This window comes from Oncorhynchus gorbuscha, linkage group LG01 (assembly GCF_021184085.1).
Source record: "Oncorhynchus gorbuscha isolate QuinsamMale2020 ecotype Even-year linkage group LG01, OgorEven_v1.0, whole genome shotgun sequence".
NCBI lineage: Eukaryota > Metazoa > Chordata > Actinopteri > Salmoniformes > Salmonidae > Oncorhynchus > Oncorhynchus gorbuscha.
In genome coordinates this window covers 90,874,417-90,894,918 of record NC_060173.1, presented here as the reverse complement: position 1 = coordinate 90,894,918, position 20,502 = coordinate 90,874,417, and the positions used below count along the sequence as shown (strand labels likewise).

The 20,502-nt window shown below is 41.8% G+C and overlaps 1 protein-coding gene across 1 annotated transcript in view; it reads left to right on the top strand.

Annotated features, from left to right (window-relative positions):
- The window catches only part of LOC124045778 (follistatin-related protein 1-like), a 58,232-nt gene that overhangs the window by 18,294 nt on the left and 19,436 nt on the right, over positions 1-20,502 (top strand). Inside the window, exon 3 of the mRNA XM_046365395.1 lies at positions 11,562-11,663. Within this exon, the coding sequence (XP_046221351.1) occupies positions 11,562-11,663 (102 nt within the window). The remainder of the gene's footprint in view (positions 1-11,561; positions 11,664-20,502) is intronic.

Here is a 20,502-nt window from a genome sequence, read left to right as displayed (position 1 = left end):
GCCTATAAGCTCAGGCCATGACAACTTCCTGACTAACAGCTTTCATTATTTTTTTTCTTTCACTCTTTCTTCTCAGTATTTCGTTTGCTATTTCTTTTTCTCTATTCCTTTCTACAGCTCTCTCTCCCTGCTTTTATCTCTCTCGCATTCTCTCTCCCTCCCTCTTTCTCTCTCTCCCTCCCTCTTTCTCTCTCTCGCTCTCTCACCCTACCTCTCACCCTTTCTCTCTCTCCCTCCCTCTTTCTCTCTCTCGCTCTCTCACCCTACCTCTCACCCTTTCTCTCTCTCCCTCCCTCTTTCTCTCTCTCGCTCTCTCACCCTACCTCTCACCCTTTCTCTCTTTCACCCTTGCTCTGTTTCTCTCTCTCAACCTATTTCTTTCCCTCTTTCCCCCTTCTCACCCTCTCTCTCCATGTGTCTTTGTTTTCTGTTCCTTTTTGACACGATCTTGAATCTCATGGACTTAAGGGATATGGAATGTGCAGCTTTATAATGACATCACACAGGATTCCATTCCAGATACGTGCATAAGAAAACAACATCTCCAAGAAACAAATAAAGATCAATACATGATGGTATTTTCTCTGGCTCCATTTGGCCAGAGAACCAGACACAAACACCGGTCTGTGGCCATGTCCGAAGTCTGTCTCGCCTACTACTTCCTAAAATTACATACTATGTACTAATCGTACTGCATACTATTTAGAATGTATTGTTTAGTAAAAATGAATGCAGTAAGCAAAAAAATGTCAACATACATACTGAGATGTGTAGTCAATTGTGCAATTGCGTTGATTCCTGGCATTCTGTTTTTTTAAAGATAATCAGATAATCAGCTGTCGTAAAACATGTGGGTCTGGAAAGACAATTCCCCTCCACAAAAATGTCCAGTGAATTCTACTAGCTGAAAAGCCTAAATGAGCATGACATCCTGGTATTTAAAGCGTATTGTAAAGAAGACGCTAAGAGTCGAAAAGCAGGTGGCACGTTTAATAAACCAACAAACATGGACCAAAACAACATCGTAGTGGCGTCTTAACCTAGACACAGACACAATACTGAATGGGGAGAGAACCTAAGGGTGTGCCAGATATAGGGAAGTTAATAAGTGAGGTAATGGAGTCCAGGTGTGCCTCATGATGACGTGCAGGTGCGCGTAATGATGGATGCCAGTACCGATGACCAGAGGGGAGGAGCGGGAGTAGACTTGACACATACTGAAAATATATGCATTTAATTTCAAATGTTTTATTTCAGATACCCAAAATGCCTGCTATTTAGAACGCAAGTACAAGTATTCAGACACGGCCAATGTGTATGGAACAAAGGCGACCAGAGAGCCTGTGTGTATGGATGTCATTTCTCTGTCATTTCTCTCTGTAACTGTTCCTTATATTACCCTGTTTCCTCATCACAGCTACATACTGGTCACTCCTCTCTCACTCCAATATAAATACATGGAATAGGAACTAGGCGTTTCATCTCAGAGGAGGATGAGAAATCCCTGTCATGCTGTAGTGTGGTGTCTAATGCACTGCAAGTCATTTCAGTTCACTACTGGTCGCTCAGCAGGGGTTCCCTCCATAACTCCTTTCAATTGAACTCAGTGGAGTAAAGGTATGATGAAAGCCTGATTAGTTGGAACTTAAGGTGTGAAGATCCATATGCAGTCTTTGTAGGATACAGGTCTGTTTCAGGATAATTAAAAGTAGACATTTAGAAATTAAGGAGCTGTCATTGAAAAAAAAATATTCCTCCAAATGATTCTAAAACGTTCTAATTAAAACTGCTGTAAAGTATTTTTTCCTCTGGGCTATCCTCCAATGTGTCCCTTAGCCGGGGAGAGAGGTCCTCTCCTCTCTTCTCTCTCTCTCTCTCTCTCTGGCCTGGTTTGGACTGGGTCTGAGTTGTGTGCATAGGCTAGGACAACCCTGGGGAGGCTGGGAGTTGTGTAGAGAAGCAGGGAGGGGAGGGATATAGGAAACGGGGACGGAGGAGGGAGTTTGGGGGAACGTCCCTCTTACCCAGATATTTATGAGATTTTGGCTCCGGAGAAACCCCAATAGACATTGACAGAGGCACAGTTGAGCACCCAACCAATCTCTACTTGTTCTCTCTTCCCCTCTTGGTCTGACTCTTTTCCTCCCTCCCTTCCTCTTTCTCCCTCTCTCTTCAGATGATTTTGCCACGCTCCCTTTTATTCATATTCTTACCCTCTCCTGTTCCCTACAGTATGTACAGTACCTTTCCCTTCATGCTCTGTTTTCCCTCGCTCTCCTTTCCACCCCCTCCCCCCTGTTTAATAAGAAACATGTGTCTGAGAGCTATGAATGTTTCATTGGGAGGGGTGTATAGGCATGATGTCATCCATGGTGAGCTGCAGAGAGTCTGTGAGCCATTATGTTTAAACTCCTCTTACACATTTCTGTAAAGGGGTGTATGTGTATGGGCATTGTTTTGTTAATTCAAATTATAAACTGGGTGGTTCGAGCACTGAATGCTTATTGCCTGACAGCCGTGGTATATCAGACCGTATACCATGGGTATGACAAAACATTTATTTTTACTGCTCTAATTACGATGGTAACCAGTTTATAATAGCAATAAGGCACCTTTGGGGGTTTGTGGTATATGGCCAATGTACAGTACCACGACTAACTGCTGTATCCAGGCACTCCGCGTTGCATTGTTCGTAAGAACGGCCTTTAGCCGTGGTATATTGGCCATATATACCACACCCCATCATGCCTTATTGCTTAAGTATAGCATTGATTAACACTAATCTCACTGGCCTTTTACTGTGGTTGCGGTTAGCAATACTGTTGTTTTAAAGGTAGTTACAGATTCTGTTGCAGGTGAAAAGAGAGAGAGCAGAGAAGGAGTCGGGGGATGGGTTTTATCCTTGCTTTAAACTGGCTAGCAATGTTCTGTATGCTAATGAGTGCAGTGGTGCATCCTGGGAAGGGACTAATGGAGGTGGGAAAGTGACCACACAACAGGAAGCATCAATCCAACTGCTGACTCAGTGGATCATTACACACAAATGTGCACACGTGGACGCACGTGTCCAACGAGAAAGTAAACCAGTCGCAGAAGTAATCCCATTTTATGAAATTAAACCCCCACTGTGAAGTGTGGGTGTACACTGGTTTCTTCTAACTATGTCACCTCCCATTCCATATGCGGTGCTATTATGGTGCTATGTTATATCATACTTCCTGCTCTAATGATCTGTGTTTGCAGGCTCGCAGGCCGCCAGGGTTTCCGTTAGCCGGCAATTGCTGGCTTTTAGAGAAAAACCTTTTTAAGCCGATAAATAAAACTGTTGCCGGCCAAAAAATGACCTGGTGAAAAATAAATCCCAATGCTAAACAATGCTTTTTATTCGTTGATGTAAATACCAGTCAATGTAAATACATTTGACCATTATGCTTATCGATCTATAGGTCAATTTGCATAATATATTGGAATAAAATTGGCCTGTGTGTATTTTCGTTAGTCATCATGTATCATTTATCCAACACAACTATCACATGTGCACAGCATACAGAGCCTATTTAAAGCTGGATTTCTCCTGCAGCTCCTCAGCTTGTTGCTGCTGGAATAAAACATGTGCATTTATAAGCCCATTCATTGGCAACAATTCTGAATGCAATTGTGTTAGAAAACTGTTTTGGTGCACGGTTAAAAAAAGCTAGGCCTACTATTGTTATTTCTCAACTGGTAATTGAAGCCTGGCTCGTTCACCATTCAAGTGCATGCAACAGACTATTAGCGCATTACCCACCACTTTACAATGTGAGCTTGAAGCCAAATGCATTTTGAAAACATACTTAATTGTTTGAAAACTGAATGGTTGTTTTTTTCATATTATTTTTAAATAGCTTACTGTGAGGAACTCTAATTATAATATATTATAATTAGCTATGGATGTTAAAAAACAAACATTTTCCGAGCAGTTGGCCAGGTACTGCTATGCGTGCTCAGGAGCGCGCTCCCTCAACTTCATCAGGACAGAGAAATCAGACACATGCTCAGGAGCGCGCTCCCTCAACTTCATCAGGACAGAGAAATCAGACACATGCTCAGGAGCGCGCTCCCTCAACTTCATCAGGACAGAGAAATCAGACACATGCTCAGGAGCGTGCTCCCTCAACTTCATCAGGACAGAGAAATCAGACACATGCTCAGGAGCGCGCTCCCTCAACTTCATCAGGACAGAGAAATCAGACACATGCTCAGGAGCGCGCTCCCTCAACTTCATCAGAACAGAGAAATCAGACACATGCTCAGGAGTGCGCTCCCTCAACATTATCAGTACAGAGAAATCAGACACATGCTCAGGAGCGCGCTCCCTCAACATTATCAGGACAGAGAAATCAGACACATGCTCAGGAGCGCGCTCCCTCAACTTCATCAGGACAGAGAAATCAGACACATGCTCAGGAGCGCGCTCCCTCAACTTCATCAGGACATAGAAATCAGACACATGCTCAGGAGCGCGCTCCCTCAACTTCATCAGGACAGAGAAATCAGACACATGCTCAGGAGCGCGCTCCCTCAACTTTATCAGGACAGAGACATCAGACACATGCTCAGGAGCGCGCTCCCTCAACTTCATCAGGACAGAGAAATCAGACACATGCTCAGGAGCATGCTCCCTCAACATTATCAGAGCAACCAGACAGAGTCTCATTGCTGACACTGAGCACTCCAAATATAAGACAATGAACATTTATTTATTTATTTATTCAATAAACCAAAACTTGTTTCTCACAAGTGTAGTAGGTTGTGAACTCTGCAAAAAAAGAAGAAAATCCACAACTGGAATGAGAACAGTAAATGTTAATATTCATTATTAATTCATACATGCATTAACATTACTACAGAGATGACCTCTTCACACATCAACACTTGCTATTCATGTGTTGCACGTTTCATCAATTAACATTATTATGAAGACTGATGCCCCACAAAGGGTGGGGCATCAGAAGAAGAATCTCAAATATAAAATATATTTAGATTTGTTTAACATTTTTTGGGTTGCTGCATGATTCCATATGTGTTATTTCATAGTTTTGATGTCTTCACTATTATTCTACAATGTAGAAAATAGTAAGACTAAAGAAAAACTCTGGAATGAGTAGGTGTTTCGAAACTTTGACTGGTACTGTATGTATATTACTTCTATGTTTTATATGGGCATACGGTGCCTTCAGAAAGTATTCATACCCCTCAACGTATTCCACATTTTATTACATGACCACCTGAATTCAAAATGTATTCGATATTTTTTATCTCACACATCTACACACAATAACCCATAATGACAAAGTGAAAACATGTTTTTAGACATTTCTGCAAATGTATTGAAAATGAAATAAAGCAAAATTAATTTACATAAGTTTTCACACCCCTGAGTACTTACATGTTAGAATTGGCTTTGGCAGTAAATACAGCTGGATAAGTCTCTAAGAGCTTTCCACACCTGGATTGTACAATATTAGCATATTATTCTTTTAAAAAATTCTTCAAGATCTGTCAAGTTGGTTGTTGATCATTGCTAGGCAGCCATTTTCAAGTCTTGCCATAGAGTTTCAGTATAAGTCAAAACTGTAACTAGGCCACTCAGGAACATTCAATGTTGTCTTGGTAAGTAACTCCAGTGTATATTCAGCCTTGTGTTTTAGGTTATTGCCCTGCTGAAAGGTGAATTTGTCTCTCAATGTCTGTTGAAAAGCCGACTGTACCAGGTTTTCCTCTAGGATTTTACCTGTGCTTAGCTCTATTCTGTTTCTTTTTATCCTAAAAAAAACTCCCTAGTCCTTGCCGATGACAAGCATGGGGTGGCAGGTAGCCTAGTGGTTAGAGTGTTGGACTAGTAAGCGAAAGGTTGCAAGATGAAATCCCTGAGTTGACAAGGTAAAAATCTGTCATTCTGCCCCTGAACAAGACAGTTAACCCACTGTCTCCCTCTCTGGCTGTCATTGAAAATAATAATTCTTAACTGACTTGCCTAGTTAAATTTAAAAAATACCCAATACATGATGCAGCCACCAAGAAGAGTGGTACTCTGTGACATATTGGATTTGCCCCAAACGTAACTCTTTGTGTTCAGGACATAAAGTAAAGTTCAGACCTCTCACCCATCCCCACTTTTTCTTCCAGTTTCTGACTCTTTTCTACGGCTCAATTCCTATCATTTCTCCCTCTCTGTCCTCTCCTTCTCCCATCAGTATTTTTCTTCCTATGAAGAGTGGCACTCAGTGATGTGTTGTGTTGGATTTGTCCTAAACATAACACTTTGTATTCTGTATTCAAGACATAAAGTACATTTCTTTGCTACATTTTTTTATAGTTTTACTTTGGTGTTAATTGTAAACAGGATGCATGTTTTGTAATATTCTTATTCTGTACAGTCGTCGTTTTTTTCACTCTGTCAATTAGATTAGTATTGTGAAGTAACTACAATGTTGTTGATCCATCCTCAGTTTTTGCCTATCACAAGCATTATATTTCTAAGTCACCATTGGCCTCATGGTGAAATCCCTGAGAGGTTTTCTTCCTCTCCGGCAACTTAGTTAGGAAGGATGCCTGTATCTTTGTAGTGACTGGGTGTATTGGTACACCATGCAAGGTGTAATTAATAACTTCACCATGTTCAAAGGAATATTCAATGTCTGATATTGTTTTATTTTTACCCATCCACCAATAGGTGCCCTTCTTTGTGAGGCATTGGAAAACCTCCATGGTCTTCGTGGTTGAAACTTTGTCCGATCTCGGGCAGTGTCACAATCAGTCATGACCGAGAGTCCCATAGGGCGGCACACAATTGGCCCAGCACCGTCCGGGTTAGGGTTTGGCTGTGGGGGCTTTACTTGGCTCATCGCGCTCTAGCAACTCCTTGTGGCGGGCCGGACGCCTGCAGCCTGATACCGGTCGTCAGTTGAACAGTGTTTCCTCTGACACATTGGTGCGGCTGGCTTCCGGGTTAAGCGGGCGGGTGTTCAAAAGAGCGGTTTGGTGTTTCGAGGAATGCTTGACTCAACCTTCGCCTCTCCTGAGCCCGTTGGGGAGTTGCAGCAATGAGAAAAGATCGTAATTGGATATCACGAAATTGGGGAGAAAGATATATTTAAAAATCCACTGCTCGACTGAGGGACCGTGTCAATATTTATGTGTAAATAAATGTACATGTTGGGTACAAAGATGAGGTAGTCAAAATAAAAAAATCAGGATAAATAGGTGTGAGTTATTATTTGACTTGTTAAGCAAATATTTAGTCCTGATTTGTTTTAGGCTTGCCATAACAAATGGGTTGAATACTTAATATACAGACATTTCAGCTTTTCATTTGTAATACAAATGTATTACATGGCTTATAGAGTGACAGAGAATGGTAGAGAAGAGCTGTGATGTCTGAATACACTTCCCTCACCTGGAGATAGAGAGAGATATGAAGGAAGGGACTAGTGAGATTGTAGTGCCTCAAAATGTTTAAAGGCTGATCAATATACATTCATAAGCAAATCATTAATCACACTCAGACAGCTCTGATTTCCGATTGGCTCAGTTGGGGTTTATTATTGGCCAATCATTAATCACCCAGACAGCTCTTGGCTGCTATTGGCTCAGATTGGACAGATTGTGTTTTACGTTATCAGTTCAAATAAACAAAGGCCATTACTTAACTCAATATTTTAAGAGCCTCAGTGTGTGTGTGCATGCATGCATGTGTACGCTAGTGTATATGAATGTATATCTTTCTGGTATGACTGTAATCCTAGGTGATGCTTGACCTTCTCCCTGTCAATAGGACAGTAAGACATGCGTCTCTCTGAGCCTCACATCCCCTGTCACCATAGAAACTCCACATTCAGAGCTGGTGGAACAAAAACTGCTCTCTCTTAGCTAAAATGAAAGGTGGTCCTGCAGGCGATATTTGGAGAGGTGTAGCTGGAGCTAGACTAAACTAAGCAACATCAGCACATCCATCACTCTGCTAGGGTCAGAGAGAGAGAGACTGCAGGTTTCAACAGGCTCCTCTCTCTGGTCTCTGGCCATCTATAGCTAACTGTCTGAATGGACCACTACTCCACCAACCCTCAGGGAGGCATTTGAAGAAGTATTATAGTATGACCTCAGCTGTGGTTTGTGTGGAAGGGGATGTGTGAGTGTGTTTGAACTTTTACACCAAACATGGTTGTGTGTGTGTGTGTGTGTGTGTATATACGCCTTTCCACCAAATGGTTCTCTCTCAGGTAAGGGTCAGTAGTTGGTACATTACAATAGGCTGTTTAGCCCCCTCCTCTCTCTCTCTCAGGTAAGGGTCAGTAGTTGGTACTTTACAATAGGCTGTTTAGCCCCCTTCTCTCTCTCTCAGGTAAGGGTCAGTAGTTGGTACTTTACAATAGGCTGTTTAGCCCCCTCCTCTCTCTCTCTCAGGTAAGGGTCAGTAGTTGGTACTTTACAATAGGCTGTTTAGCCCCCTCCTCTCTCTCTCTCAGGTAAGGGTCAGTAGTTGGTACATTACAATAGGCTGTTTAGCCCCCTCCTCTCTCTCTCTCAGGTAAGGGTCAGTAGTTGGTACATTACAATAGGCTGTTTAGCCCTCTCCTCTCTCTCTCAGGTAAGGCCTCAGTAGTTGGTACTTTACAATAGGCTGTTTAGCCCCCTCCTCTCTCTCTCAGGTAAGGGTCAGTAGTTGGTACATTACAATAGGCTGTTTAGCCCTCTCCTCTCTCTCTCAGGTAAGGCCTCAGTAGTTGGTACACTACAACAGGCTGTATTGCCCCCATATGACCTCCATGTTAGCCATTAGCTTCCTAAAGGCTGATTGGAGAGATGGCAGGTCACAGGAGCCTTCAGGGATTTCTCCCACATTCCATGACTCACCCACACGCACGCGCTAACACAACACACAGGGGAGGGAGGAGAGCGAAGAACAGGGGACCCGAGGAGGGGGTGGGGTAAGAATTACATAGACCATGGGAACGGGCCCAAAGGAAAACACAGCTCAGACTCCAGATGTGGATACACCCTGTTTTAAACACACACACACTCACACACACACAGTGAAAATGGGGAGGGAGGGGATAGTTGGGAGGGCTGTAAGGCTACTCCCAGAGCTGTGCTTGGCAGCTGGTGATTGGCTGGCCTGTTGCTCATAATGAACTGGACTTGGCAAGTATACTGCCCTTGTTTCAGGAGAGACAAAGGCACAGAAATAGCGAAACAACGGAAATAAAGAGCAATAGAAACATTTACAAGTATAAAGAGAATGAACAAAACCAAAGACTGTTAGTGTGTGTTCTGTATGAGGTCATATCTTCTCCACAGAACACATATATAGTTAGTATGTTCCTACTATTCACACACACACACAGCTCTTCTATCCTTGTGGTGACCTAGAATGTATTTACATTAAAGATCATATTGTCCCTAACCCCAAACCCCTAACCGTAACCCAAACCTAACCACTAACCCCTTACCCTTATGTTATTTCTAACCCTAATTGTAAACCTAAGCCTAACCCATCAGCTTCAAATTGCCTTTGTCCTCATGGGAATGTGGGAAATGTCCCCACAAGGGAGACATTTTCCTTGTTTAACTATCCTTGTGGGGACTTTTGGAGAATTTCGGTCCCCACAGCGATGCCATTACGAATCAGTACACTACACTCAAGTTGCGCAGCGGTCTTAGGCACTGCATCTCAGTGCTAGAGGCGTCACTACAGACACCCTGGTTCAAATCCAGGCTGTATCACAACCAGCTGTGATTGGGAGTCCCATAGGTTGGCAAACAATTGGTCCAGGTTTGGCTCTTGTAGGCTGTCATTGTAAATAAGAATTTGTTCTTAACTGACTTATTACTAATATAAGAATTGTCCCTATCGCCACATTGTGTTGGCTAAGGCTTTTACTACAGGCCACTTCCTGTTTACACTATGTCGTTTCTTGAGGTGAGCATGACGTAGTTGACATGGTAACTAACAGCTGCCATAAACAGGAATCAATGTGAGAGACCGTCACTCAGGTAGAGATAGAGAGAACTTGTCTGTGCTCTGTTGGAAGGGAACTGCTTTGGCCCCATTTAAGGACAATTACCCGTTGTCATGGCAATGAGATAGCCACCGTGTCTTCTGGGAGTTTGTAACAAAAATTGTGCCCCTCTAGTAAGGCAGTTATCAGCATGCATGTTTGTATATTTGTTTGCCCCTATTTGGCCAGTAATACCACATATCAGTTCAATTAGTACAGTATTCTCACTAACAGGTGCAACAAATATAGCCCCTTACAAGGCATGGCTCTAAATATGTTAAGGAGCCAGCGATTCTTTCCCTTCCAACAACATTTTACCATAATGCACCATAATTCACAGTATGTTGCTGTGAATATACAGCAGTGTGTGCTTTACTGTAAAATTGTATAGCAGTGTAGTGGAATGCCGTTGAGCCCCCATAATGTGTTGCTCTTTACAGTACTGTACGTTAATATATAATTACAGTAGATAGCTGTACATTTTTTGCTGTAAATTCACAAGCAATTTGTTACAGTTGTGTGCGTGTGTGTGCGTGTTTGTGTGCATGTTTTTGTGCGTGTTTGTGTGCGAGTGTGTGTGTGTTTGCTGAATGTTTTGTTGTGGTTCCTGAGGGGTTTTGAGTTATGCTGTTTCTTTCATGTGATTGCGTCAGCGAAACTGATAGTATTCTGATAGGGAGTGTGATAGGAGCCCACTGAAACTCACCCTACATGTGAAATCACTCATTCTATTCTGAAGAACTCTGGCTCTTCTGAGAATGGGGCAACAGTGACGCCTTGTGTCTGAGACATGTAAATGCTGTATTTTTCCTGTGTGTGTGTTTGTGGGTGTGTGTGCATGCATATACATTTACATTACATTTAAGTCATTTAGCAGACGCTCTTATCCAGAGCGACTTACAAATACAACAAAATACAACTGCAAATGCCCAAAAAGACCAATGTATCGAAATGAAATATAATATACTTTTGCAAAGTATTGTACTTAATTACTATACATGTATTTTGTAGAACAGCAACAACATTCTCATTAACGGTTTCAGAAACGTCTTACTTTCTATGACTGTGATATGTTGTTATTTATATACCTTAGTTGAATGAGTTTTCACTCTGGATAAGAGCATATGTTAAATTACCAAAATGTATATGTGAACATTAACAACTACAAAGCACACTGGGTATTGTCATTGGCCTTGTTTTGGGGTGGAGATCATTCGAGTAATACACAGCATTCTTTGAAATTATACATTTTTACAAATATATTTATATTTAGTTAGCTATAATGAAATAGGATACAAATTACAGCTTTCCAATGTATCTTCTTACAAAATACATTGGAATGTAAGTTCAGCCCAGTGCAATACAACATACAGAATACTCAGAAGTAATTATAATACCTATTTAAAATACATGTAACAGAAGTACTACCCATCTGTGTGTGTTTGTGCTGACAGTGTGCTCATGTGCCAAAGCTGTGTGTTTGTTTTCAGCACTAACAATGTGTGTTTTCTCTTTCCTCAGGAAGTGCAGAGTAAGAGTAAAGTGTGTGCCAATGTGTTTTGTGGAGCAGGAAGAGAGTGTGTCGTCACTGAGAAGGGAGAGCCCAGCTGCTTGTGTATAGAGGTGAGGCGTGTGTGTGTGAGTGTGTGTGTGTTCATTATCAGGACCACAAGTCACCAGAATGTCCCAACAAGGTAGGAAACCAAGAAAATGTTTGAAAAGTCAGGACCTTTTTCATGTTACTCACATCAACAGTGGCACTCAGCTCAACATTTTTTTAAAGGGTTAGATCAGCTTTAATATTGCAGATAGATTGTGGCTTCTATCAGTGTAATTGTCTGCATATTTTCCAATCCCCCATATATTATTTTAAATATAAACAGTAGCAGTCAAAAGTTTGGACACACCTACTCATTCAAGGGTTTTTCTTTATTTGACTATTTTCTACATTGTATAATAATAGTGAAGACATCACAACTATGAAATAACACATATGGAATCATGTAGTAACCAAAAAAGTGTTAAACAAATCCAAATATATTTTATATTTGAGATTCTTCAAAGTAGCCACCTTTTGCCTTGACAGCGTTGCACACTCTTGGCATTCTCTCAACCAGTTTCATGTGGTATTCAACTGGAATGCATTTCAATTAACAGGTGTGCCTGCCTTCTTGTTTGTGGAATTATTTTCTTTCTTAATGTGTTTGAGCCAATCAGTTGTGTTGTGACAAGGTAGGAATGGTATACAGAAGATAGCCCTATTATGGCAAGAACAACTCAAATAAGAGAAATGACAGTCCATCATTCAAATGAAGGTCAGTCAATCCAGAAAATTTCAAGAACTTTTAAAGTTTCTACAAGTGCAGTGGCAAATACCATAAAGCGCTATGATGAAACTGGCTCTCATGAGGACCGCCACAGAAAAGGAAGACCCAGAGTTACCTCTGCTACAGAGGATAAGTTCATGCCTTATTACTGAAAATAAACAAAAGGCAAGATGGCGGCGACAGAGAGGGCCTCCTCACTTCTAATCCTTAGGAAACTTTGCAGTATTGAGTTTTTTATGTATTATTTCTTACATTGTTAGCCTATAAAATCTTAAGTGTTATTACATACAGCCGGGAAGAACTATTGGATATCAAAGCGATGGCAACTTACCAACACTACGACCAGGAATACGACTTTCCCGAAGCGGATCCTTTGACCGAACCACCCAGGGCATTTGAACTGATTCCAGAGGCTGACCCAAAAAAACGTCGCCGCAGAAGAGCAGGATGGAGTGGCCTTCTTTATTTATTTATTTTTTATTTCACCTTTATTTAACCAGGTAGGCTAGTTGAGAATAAGTTCTCATTTGCAACTGCGACCTGGCCAAGATAAAGCAAAGCAGTTCGACACATACAACAACACAGAGTTACACATGGAATAAACAAACATACAATCAATAATACAGTAGAAAAATCTATATACAGCATGTGCAAATGAGGTAAGAGAGGTAAGGCAACAAATAGGCCATGGTGGCAAAGTAATTACTATATAGCAATTAAACACTGGAATGGTAGGATGTGCAGAAGATGAATGTGCAAGTTGAGGTACTGGGGTGCAAAGGAGCAAGATAAATGAATAAATACAGTATGGGGATGAGGTAGATTGGTTGGGCTGTTTACAGATGAGCTATGTACAGGTGCAGTGATCTTCTGGTCAGACTTCGGAGGCGCGAACACCACCCTCTGCTTAGGAGTATATTACTCGCTAATGTCCAGTCTCTAGATAACAAGGTAGATGAAATTAGGGCAAGGGTTGCTTTCCAGAGAGACATCAGGGATTATAACATACTCTGTTTCACGTAAACATGGCTCTCTCGGGATATGCTGTCGGAGTCAGTACAGACCCTGTGATTTTTTGTGCGTCTCGCCGACAGAAATAAACATCTCTCCAGGAAGAAGAAGGGCGGAGGTGTATGTTTCATGATTAACAACTCATGGTGTAATTGTAACAACAAAAAAGGAATTATACGTTTTTTGTTCACCTTACCTAGAATTCCTCACAATCAAATGCCGACTGTATTATCTCCCAAGAGAATTCTCGTTGGTTATTGTCACAGCCGTGTATATCCCACCTCAAGCCAATACCACGATAGCCCTCAAGGTATTTCACTGGACTTTATGCAAAATGGAAACCATATATCCTGAGGCTGCATGTATTGTAGCTGGGGATTTTAACAAAGCAAATGTGAGAACAAGGCTACCTAAATTCTATCAGCATATTGATTGGAGTACTCGAGCTGGCAAAACACTGGATCACTGCTACTCTGCTACTTTCACGATGCATACAAGGCCCTCCCTTGCTCTCCTTTCAGCAAATCTGACTAAGACTCCATTTTGCTTCCCCCTTCCTATTGGCAGAAACTCAAACAGGATGTACCCGTGATGAGGACTATTCAACGCTGGTCTGACCAATCGCTTCAAGATTGTTTTGATCACGCGGACTGGGACATGTTCCGGGTAGCCTCAGAGAATAATATTGATTTATATGCTGATTCAGTGAGTGAGTTTATAAGGAAGTGCACAGGAGATGTACCCACTGTGACTATTAAAACCTACCCTAACCAGAAACTGTGGATAGATGGCGGCATTCGAGCAAAACTGAAAATGCGAACCACCGCATTTAACCATGGAAAGGTGGCTGGGAATATGACCGAATACAAACAGTGTAGTTATTCCCTCCGCAAGGCAATCAAACAAGCAAAATGTCAGTATAGAGACAAAGTGGAGTCGCAATTCAATGGCTCAGACACAAGGCGTATGTGTTAGAGTCTACAGATCATCACGGACTACAAAAAAACAGCTATGTGACGGATACCGACGTCTTGCTTCCAGACAAACTAAACACCTTCTTTGCCCTCTTTGAGGATAATACAGTGCCACCGACTGTGGGCTCTCCTTTTCCGTGGCCGGCGTGAGTAAGACGCTTAAACGTGTTAACCCTCGCAGGGCAGCCGGCCCAGACGGCATCCCTAGCCACATCCTCAGAGCATGCGCAGACCAGCTGTCTGGTGTGTTTACATACATATTCAATCTCTCCCTATCTCAGTCTGCTGTCCCCACATGCTTCATGATGGCCACCATTGTTGCTGTACCCAAGAAGGCAAAGGTAACTGAACTTAATGACTATCGTCCCGTAGCACTCACTTCTGTCATCATAAAGTACTTTGAGAGACTAGTCAAGCATCATATCACCTCCACCTTACCTGTCACCCTAAACCCACTTCAATTTTCATACCACCCCAATGGGTCCACAGATCATGCAATCGCCTTCACAATGCACACTGCCCTATCCCATCTGGACAAGAGAAATACTTATGTAAGAATGCTGTTCATTGACGACAGCTCAGCATTCAACACCATAGTACCCTCCAAGCTCATCATTAAGCTTGAGGCCCTGGGTCTCAACCTCGCCCTGTGCAATTGGGTCCTGGACTTCCTGACGGGCCGCCCCCAGGTGGTGAAGGTAGGAAACAACATCTCCACTTTGCTGAACCTCAACACAGGGGGCCAAAAGTGCGTGCGCCCAGCCCCCTCCTGTACTCCCTGTTCACCCATGACTGCGTGGCCATGCTCGCCTCCAACTCGATCATCAAGTTTGCAGACAACACAACAGTAGTATGCTTCATTACCAACAACGATGAGACAGCCTACAGGTAGGAGGTGAGGGCTCTGGGAGTGTGGTGCAGGAAAATAACTTCTCACTCAAAGTCAACAAAACTAAGGCAATGATCGTAGACTTCAGGAAACAGCAGAGGGAGCACCCCCCTATCCACATTGATGGGACCGCAGTGGAGAAGGTGGAAAGTTTTAAGTTCCTTGGCGTACACATCACGGACAAACTGAAATGGTCCAACCACAGACAGCGTGGTGAAGAAAACTCAACAGCGCTCTTCAACCTCAGAATGCAGACGAAATGTGGCTTGTCACCTAAAACCCTCACAAACTTTTACAGATGCACAATTGGGAGCATCCTGTCAGGATGTATCACTGCCTGGTATGGCAACTGCACCACCCACAACCGCAGGGCTTTTCAGAGGGTGGTGCGGTCTGCACAACGCATCACCGGGGGCAAACTACCTGCCACTTCTTTGTTGTCTCCACAGAGGAACTCTAGAGCCCTGGCTGAGTCTTGGTGGTTCCAAACTGTTTTTGGGGAGCATCAACGCTGCAGAAATGTTTTGGTACGCTTCCCCAGATCTGTGCCTCGACACAATCCTGTATCAGAGCTCCACGGACAATTTCTTCGATCTCATGGCTTGGTTTTTGCGCTGACATTCACTGTCAACTGTGGAACCTTATATACAGTTGAAGTGGGAAGTTTACATACGCTTAGGTGGGAGTCATTAAAACTTGTTTTTCAACCACTCCACAAATTTCTTGTTAACAAACTATAGTTTTGGCAATTTTGTTAGGACATCTACTTTGTTCATGACACAAGTAATTTTCCAACAATTGTCTACAGACAGATTACTTAACTTACAATTCAATGTATCACAATTCCAGTTAGTCAGAAGTATACATACACTAAGTTGGCTGTGCCTTTAAACAGCTTGGAAAATTCCAGAAAATTATGTCATGGCTTTAGAAGCTTCTGTTAGGCTAATTGACATCATTTGAGTCAATTGGAGGTGTACCTGTGGATGTATTTCAAGGCCTACCTTCAAACTCGGTGCCTCTTTGCTTGACATCATGGGAAAATCAAAAGAAATCAGCCAAGACCTCAGAAAATAAATTGTAGACCTCCAAGAATCTGGTTAGTCCTTGGGAGCAATTTCCAAATGCCTGAAGGTACCATGTTCATCTGTACAAACAATAGTATACAAGTATAAACACCATGTGACCACGCAGCCGTCATACTACTCCAGTAGGAGATACATTCTGTCTTCTAGAGATGAACGTACTTTGGTGCAAAAAGCAAATCAATCCCAGAACAACAGCAAAGAATATTGTGAAGATGCTGGAGGAAACAGGTAAAAAAAGTCTCTATATCCACAGTAAAAATTAGTCCTATATCGACAAAACCTGAAAGGCCGCTCAGCAAGGAAGAAGCCACTGCTCTAAAATCGCCATAAAAAAAGCAAGACTACAGTTTGCAACTGCACATGGGGAAAATATTGTACTTTTTGGAGAAATGTCCTCTGGTCTGATGAAACAAAAATAGAACTGATTGGCCATAATGACCATCATTATGTTTGGAGGAAAAAGGGTGAGGGAGGCTTGCAAGCCGAAGAACACCGTCCCAACCGTTAAGCACAGGGGTGGCAGCATCATGTTGTGGGGGTGCTTTGCTGCAGGAGGGACTGGTGCACTTCACAAAATAGATGGCATCATGAGTCTGGAAAATTATGTGGATATATTGAAGCAACATCTCAAGACATCAGTCAGGAAGTTACAAAATGGGTCTTCCAAATGGACAATGACCCCAAGCATATTTCCAAAGTTGTGGCAGAATGGCTTTCTGTTGGAAAGTTCCTCGGCTCGTCTCTCCATCTGCTTCCAAGAAGTCTCTCGTGGTTAGAATGGATACGTCAGTCCCATTCAGAAATGTTCTTATAGAATAGTTGTTTCCGCAGTTGTTGGTCTTCGCATTCCAGGTCGACATAATTCCTAGCTGCAGACTAGTAATTAGTATAGAAGATTTGCTCTTATTCTGTCGGTATCGATAGTCTCAGAGTTTAACCATTTCCCGTCGTGTAGCCAATACTCCACGTGGTATGGTTAGGAATTCAACAACCATTACAACCTTAGCTTATACTGAGGTTTTGTGGTCTCTACTCAAACCTTCTCCCCCTCGATGGCCGAGGTACGCATGGTCTCAAGAGGATTTCTCCAGGTGGGGTTTTTATTCGGAACAGTAGAAAAGGGCTGTCCCATTAGCCAGATCATGTCTGTGCTCACGGGGCGGGCCAGTGACTAAGTTAAACTTTGAAGGGAATGCAATTCTGTCACATTAACCTCTTGCTCCTACCTGGCACGCAGGCGTCCCATCTAGAGCTCTGGAAATGCAAATGCGCTACGCTAAATGCTAATAGTATTAGTTAAAACTCAAACGTTCATTAAAATACACATGCAGGGTATTGAATTAAAGCTACACTCATTGTGAATCCAGGCAACAAGTCAGATTTTTAAAATGCTTTTCGGCGAAAGCATGAGAAGCTATTATCTGATAGCATGTAACACCCCAAAAGACCCGCATGGGACGTAAACAAAAATAATTAGCATAGTCGGCGCTACACAGACCGCACAAATAAAATATAAAACATTCATTACCTTTGACCATCTTCTTTGTTGGCACTCCTAGATGTCCCATAATCACTATTGGGTCTTTTCGATTAAATCGGTCCATATATAGCCTAGATATCGATCTATGAAGACTGTGTGATAAACGGAAAAAAATAGCTTTCCATAACGTAACGTCATTTTTTAAAATTCAAAAAGTCGACGATAAACTTTCACAAAACACTTCGAAATACCTTTGTAATGCAACTTTAGGTATTAGTAAACGTTAATAAGCGATCAAATTAATCACGAGACGAAGTGTTTTCTATAGGGGTCCGTCTTGAAATACTGTCCGTGTATTTCTCAACCAAAATATCCGGTCGGAGACCTGAAGAAAAAGCCTGTCTCTTGTTCGTTTGACCAAGAAACAAACAATTAGCAAATGACAAGACTGTTGACATCGTGTGGAAGCTGTAGGTACTGCAACCTCAGCCCTATTTAATGTCTTTCGCCCATAACAATTGGTTGAAGCGGCGGATGGATATATTTTTCCACTTTCAGTGATCATATTTTCCTGCACTTTTCAATGAAACGCACGTTCTGTTAAAGTCACAGCCGTGATTTAACCAGTTTTATAAACGTCTGAGTGTTTTCTATCCTCACATACTAATCATATGATATACTATATTCCTGGCATGAGTAGCAGGGCGCTGAAATGTTGCGCGATTTTTAACAGAATGTTCGAAAAAGTAGAGGGTCGACTGAAGAGGTTAATGGTTCAACATCACCTTACATAATTTCACAAATAGTTTCATCTTTACTCATTCATTTTATACAATAATTAGAAATTAGACTCAAACCTCATAATGGAGGCTCCTGCATAAACAGAGTTATGGTTATGTGGCTGTATTGTCTTTCATGAGGTCACAAAATGAAACAAAATGGACCGGGTCGTAGCTGGCTACTCCACCGACTGTTTACACATTCTCCAAAACATGGATATTTCTCAGTTCTCAAATTCTGTGATGTAGAAGAAGTTTGTTTGTTCTACTGTGAAACCCTCTCTCTATACTGCATGTATTCTGCTAGCGCCACCCCAGCGCAGCGCGGGATATTCAAAAATATACGTTTTAAATATTTAACTCTCACACATTGACAAGTCCAAAACAGCAAATGAAAGATAAACATCTAGTTAATCTAACCACTGTGTCCGATTTTTAAAAATATTTTACAGTGAAAACACAACATATATTTGTTAGATCACCATCAAATTCAAAAAAACACACAGCCATTTTTCCCAGCCAGTAGTAGATAGTCACAAAAGCAGAATTAGAGATAAAATGAATCACTAACCTTTGATAATCTTCATCCGATGACACTCATATGACATCATGTTACACAATACATTTATGTTTTGTTCGATAATATGCATATTTATATCCACAAATCTCGGTTTACATTGATGCCATGTTCAGAAATGCATCCAACATATCCGGAGTAATTACAGAGAGCTACACCAGATAACAGAAATACTCATCATAAACTTTGACGAAAGATACATGTTTTACATATAATTAAAGATACACTGGTTCTTAATGCAATCGCTGTGTCAGATTTATTTTAAATGTTACGAAAAAAGCATACCATGCAATAATATAAAACGGCGCTAAGACGTAACAATATTTCTCCTCCATTTTGTAGTCAACAGAAATACGATATTACATCATAAATATTCCCTTACCTTTGATTATCTTTCATCAGAATGCAGTGCAAGGAGTCCTAGTTCCACAATAATTCATTGTTTTGTTCCATAATGTCCATTACTAGTGTCCAATTAGCTGCTTTTGCTAGCAGGTTTAGCTCACATGTCCAAAAGCTGGCACTGGTCCAGGCGAACTCGGATGTAAACTTCAAAAAGTTATATTCCAGGTCAAATAAACTGGTCAAACCAAGTAGAGAATCAATCTTCGGGATGTTATTTTCATATATATCCAATAACGTTCCAACCGGAGCATTCGTTTTTGTCGACAGAGTCATGGAATGCAGGCGATATCAACAGGAATTTGCGCAACCAGGAAATGGCATTCTGACAGCACTGACTCATTCCCCTCCCGTCCGGTCATACATCACACTAGAGGCTTCATTCCACGTTCTACTGATTGTTGACATCTAGTGGAAGGTGTAGGAAGTGCGAAGAGATCCATATATTTTGGGATATGGATAGGCGATGACTTGAAATTTGACCAGCCCTAGAATTTCCACTTCCTGTCTGGAAGTTTGCCTGCCCTATGAGTTCTGTTATACTCACAGACATAATTCAAACAGTTTTAGAAACTTCAGAGTGTTTTCTATCCAATAGTAATAATAATATGCATATATTAGCATCTGGGACAGAGTAGGAGGCAGTTCACTATGGGCACGCAATTCATCCAAAGTGAAAATGCTGCCCCCTATCCCTAACAGGTTAAATGTATTGTAATGGCCTAGTCAAAGCCCGGACCTAAATCCAATTTAGAATCTGTGGTATGACTTAAATCAAATCAAAATCAAATCAAATGTATTTATATAGCCCTTCTTACATCAGCTGATATCTCAAAGTGCTGTACAGAAACCGGGCCTAAAAACCCAAACAGCAAGCAATGCAGGTGTAGAAGCACGTGGCTAGGAAAAACTCCCTAGAAAGGCCAAAACCTAGG